Below are 4,427 nucleotides of genomic sequence, written 5' to 3'. Positions count from 1 at the left end.
CCTATGACTGGCAACTCACGATTTGATGCGAATCTTCGCAAAAAATATTGTCCCAGTGTCGAGTTATGATGACACTGAGTATTGTGATAGAACTCCGAAAATTGAGTGTGCTGGAATGCGAACAGAAAATTTGGAATTGAAGCTGAGTGTTCGAGGTAGATCATTGACCCTTGTCGGAAGTTTGCTTATCCTTCCCGACGTATTGCCCCAGTTCGCTGCCGAAGAAATAGTTCCACGTTGCGCTAAAGCTCCTGCGAAACTTTAAACTAGATAAAATAGTCAGTAAAAATAAACATTGAAGTAAAGCGATGCAAGTGCGGTGCAATGCGGCTGCGAGCGCACGCAGGAGCATTTGAAAATAATAATAAAACAAGGCAGGTGCGACGCGATGTCTTATGCAGAAATTTTAAAGGGCGGTGCGCAGCCTTATGCAAAAACTACAAAGGGCGGTGCGCAGCCCATGCGAACATGGAAGGCGGTGCACAACCTTATGCAGAGGATTTAAATAGGGTGGTGCATGGCCCAAGCAGTATATGAATATGGAAATGATGCAAAGGGCGGTGCGCAGCCTTATGCAAAAATTTTAAAAGGGGCGGTGCATGGCCCAGGCAATATATGGAAACGATGCAAAGGGCGGTGCGCAACCCCTGCATCATATGAAAGGTGGTTGAGCCCGAAATGTCCTATTTTAGGGCGGAAGAACCCGGGTATCCTGTTTTAGGGTGGAAGAACCCGATATCCTATTTTAGGGTGGAAGAACCCGATATCCTATTTTAGGGTGGAAGAACCCGAGCATCCTATTTTAGGGTGGAAGAACCCAAGCATCATATTTTAGGGTGGAAGAACCCAATATCCTATTTTAGGGTGGAAGAACCCGATATCCTATTTTAGGGTGGAAGAACCCAATATCCTATTTTAGGGTGGAAGAACCCGATATCCTATTTTAGGGTGGAAGAACCCGATATCCTATTTTAGGATGGAAGAACCCGATATCCTATTTTAGGGTGGAAGAACCCGAGCATCCTATTTTAGGGTGGAAGAACCCAAGCATCCTATTTTAGGGTGGAAGAACCCAAGTATCCTATTTTAGGGTGGAAGAACCCAATATCCTATTTTAGGGTGGAAGAACCCAAGTATCCTATTTTAGGGTGGAAGAACCCGACATCCTATTTTAGGGTGGAAGAACCCGATATCCTATTTTAGGGTGGAAGAACCCAATATCCTATTTTAGGGTGGAAGAACCCAAGCATCCTATTTTAGGGTGGAAGAACCCGAATGCTGTGCGTTTGCGAACAATGATGTTGTGCCTTTGCGGGACATTTGAAAGTAATAATGCAATGCAATGCAGGTGCGGTGCTTTTGCAGTGCGGGACATTTAAAAGCAGTAGTGCGTATGCAGTGCGGGAAATTTAAAGCAATAGTGCATATGCAGTGCGTGGTATTTATAATAGTAGTGCCTGCAGTGCGGGGAGTTTAAAGCAATAGTGCATATGCAGTGCGTGGTATTAAAAAATAATAGTACATGCAGTGCGGTATTAAAAATAATAGTGCATGCAGTGCGGGGAATTTAAAGCAACAGTGCGTGGTATTTAAAATAGTAGTGCATGCAGTGCGGGGCATTTAAAGCAATAATATTTGTGCGTGTTATAGGAGGATTCCAAACCGCTCGCTGCGCAGTCCCCGCAAAGCTGTAAGCATACTTCAGCTTCCGCAACTGGAAGCCTTGGTGATATTTCACCTTGCTAAAATGTTTCCATGAATAAAATTCCTGCGCTCAAAGAAAATTATGAGTTTCGAAATTTGTGTTGATTTTGAATCATCCTTGAATCACCCTTTGCTTCATGATTTTCGTAAGGTTCTCTTGATGCTAAGATTCGTATGCCGTGCATTATCGTTGAGGAGTAGCTAAAAATCGGTTCTGCGTTACTCAAAGGAAATTTGTTAGTATAAAAGAAAGTGGTTGCCTTGCGTTGAACATTGAAGCTTTGGCTTTGAATCTGTGCTTCTCGTTGCTATGCCATTGCAGAAATCTGATTATGTGAATATGGCTTGGGATAAGCCGTCTGCAAAATTTCTCCAGTTCGACTTGGGGGGGAAATTGAAATTTTTTATTTATTGAGACCGGACCCAACATGGGCGCCTACGTATCCTGCTACTAACAGGAATCAGGTCGACCGTAGTTCATTTAAAAAGTCTAGAAAATATTACAAGATAGCGGCTATTCCTAAAGATGGGCATGTGGAGGATGATATTCTCGAGTGTCGAGATGATGTCCCTATCAGTCGGCTTGACTTGTTGCACGCTTTCTTTTCAAATGCCTTGGTGCCAGTTTCGATGAATCGCCCTTAACAACAGTTGTGTTTGTGTTTGCAATATCACTGGTTGAAGGCTCTAGCTGTAGCTTTATTTTGCCACTTTCAATCATGCTTTGAATCTTAAATCTTAGTGCTGGACATTCTTCAATGTCATGTCCTTGAATGTTTGAGTGATAAGCACAACTCTTAGATAAATCAAAGTTTGACGGTGGATGCTTAGGTATAAATCCCTCCTTTGGTTGTAGAATACCCTTAGCACTCAACCTCTCAAATATATTTGCCAGTGGTTCATTTAGAGGAGTGAAGCAAAAACATGCTTTGAATCTTAAATCTTAGTGCTGGACATTCTTCAATGTCATGTCCTTGAATGTTTGAGTGATAAGCACAACTCTTAGATAAATCAAAGTTTGACGGTGGATGCTTAGGTATAAATCCCTCCTTTGGTTGTAGAATACCCTTAGCACTCAACCTCTCAAATATATTTGCCAGTGGTTCATTTAGAGGAGTGAAGCAAAAAGATTTCCTCTTCTTTTGATGTTGAGAGCTTGATTGTGCTTGGTGAAACCGTTGTTGGTGGCCTTGCTGGGAGTTTTGCTGACGAGGACATTGCATGGTGGCGTAAGATTGAAAAATTTGGTGACTTTTATGGCATTGCGCTTGATGCATAGTCGTGGAAGCAAATTGGTTTTCCTTCATTTCACTTTGCAGATTTCCCAGTATCTTCGCTTGGAAGGTTTGGTGAACGTCTTGTGTTGCTGAGCTATCTATAATTCTTCCTTCTTGAATGGCATTTTCTAGTTCTCTACCAATCCTAATCAAATCAGAGAAGTTGTGTGCACAAGCTCCGAGCAACTTATCATAATATAAGTCTTCCTGAATTTGGATGAAGGTTGAGATCAATTCCCTCTCGGATAATGGAGGATGTATTTTTGAAGCTTCTAGCCTCCATCGTATGGCATATTCTTGGAAAGATTCATGTGGCGTTTTCTTTATTCTAAGCAAATCGGCTATGTGCGGATCGCCTCCATTGTTAAACTCGAATTGCTTTATAAATCCGCGGGCCATATCTTCCCACGTAAGCCATTTGCTAAAATCTTGTTTAGTGTACCAATAGAGTGCTGATCCTGATAAACTTTGAATGAACAATCTCATTCGTATGGCTTCAATATGTCCAATACCAATTAATCTGCTGCAATAATCCTTTAAATGAGCGACGGGATCTCCCTTCCCATTGAAAGTGTTAAACTTAGGTATTTTGCACCCTGACGGAAGCTCAACGTTTGGATGCACACACAAATCTTCATACTTCAAAATCTGGAAATTCCTTGAACATAACTCTTCATTAATGACTTTCCTCAAATTGTGGAGTTCTTTTCCCAAATCTTCATGGTAAAGCGACTTGATTTCCTTTCCAGGCCTCCTGTATGGGGATATTGCCAGTTCTTTTTTCTTACTTTTCTCGAATTGAGCGGTGGTTATGGCAAATTGAGGATTAGGAATTATCGCTACTTGATCGGGAGTGTAGGTTGAAGGTATTTGTGTAATGGTATAGGTAGGATCTAAGTGAGGCGAAATGGCTAAGGAAACGTTGCTGGAAGTTGGGGTTGTGTTAGGAAGAAGGCTTAAGGTATTTCCCAGATTGGCTACAATATTTTTTCGAACCACCTTTCCCTTGCTATCGTTTTGCTCTTGCACCAAACCCATACCGATGTTGAAAGCTTCAAATCTCTCTGCCATTATAGTCTCGTCCTTAATGCAGATTCGCAGCCAAAACAATGTTCAATGCCAGACAACCTTTTAAAGAGAAAAGTAAAACTTCATAAACAAAATAAAATGTTAGTGCATGAAGTAAAAGCTTCATAAACAATATATATATATATATAGATATAGATATCTTTTTTTTTTTAAGTGATCTAATTAAACAGGCTCTAGATTAGAGACGACTTGAGTCATATAAAGGAAACGAATGGACGACAATGAATCATCAGCTATTTAGCTCTGACGGTTGAGAATGAATCGGAAGAAAGAAAACTACATTGGAGTAGAACATGCCATTTTAAAAAAAAGGTTGACTCATATCGAACGCCAAAGATTGGTTCCGAGTTAATTCTT

The 4,427-nt window shown here is 41.0% G+C and overlaps 1 protein-coding gene across 1 annotated transcript; it reads right to left on the bottom strand.

Moving 5' to 3' along the window:
- Nucleotides 1–2,278: 2,278 nt before the first annotated feature.
- On the bottom strand, nt 2,279–4,052 carry LOC132614826 (uncharacterized). The gene is made up of 2 exons (XM_060329376.1): nt 2,629–4,052; nt 2,279–2,579 (listed from the first exon to the last, which is right to left on the bottom strand). The coding sequence occupies exons 1-2, from the start codon at nt 4,050–4,052 to the stop codon at nt 2,279–2,281; spliced, it is 1,725 nt and encodes a 574-aa protein (XP_060185359.1).
- Nucleotides 4,053–4,427: the final 375 nt, after the last annotated feature.

Source organism: Lycium barbarum, chromosome 1 (assembly GCF_019175385.1).
Source record: "Lycium barbarum isolate Lr01 chromosome 1, ASM1917538v2, whole genome shotgun sequence".
NCBI classification, from domain to species: domain Eukaryota; kingdom Viridiplantae; phylum Streptophyta; class Magnoliopsida; order Solanales; family Solanaceae; genus Lycium; species Lycium barbarum.
The sequence above is the reverse complement of the archived record's forward strand: the minus strand, read 5'-3'. Positions and strand labels throughout refer to the sequence as shown.

Excerpts from the sequence above, each read along its gene's own strand:
- LOC132614826 (XM_060329376.1), bottom strand. The coding sequence starts at position 4,052 with ATGGCAGAGAGATTTGAAGCTTTCAACATCGGTATGGGTTTGGTGCAA. Across the intron at positions 2,580-2,628 it reads AGATTTAAGATTCAAAGCAT|GTTGAGTGCTAAGGGTATTC; the intron begins GTTTTTGCTTCA and ends TATATTTGAGAG.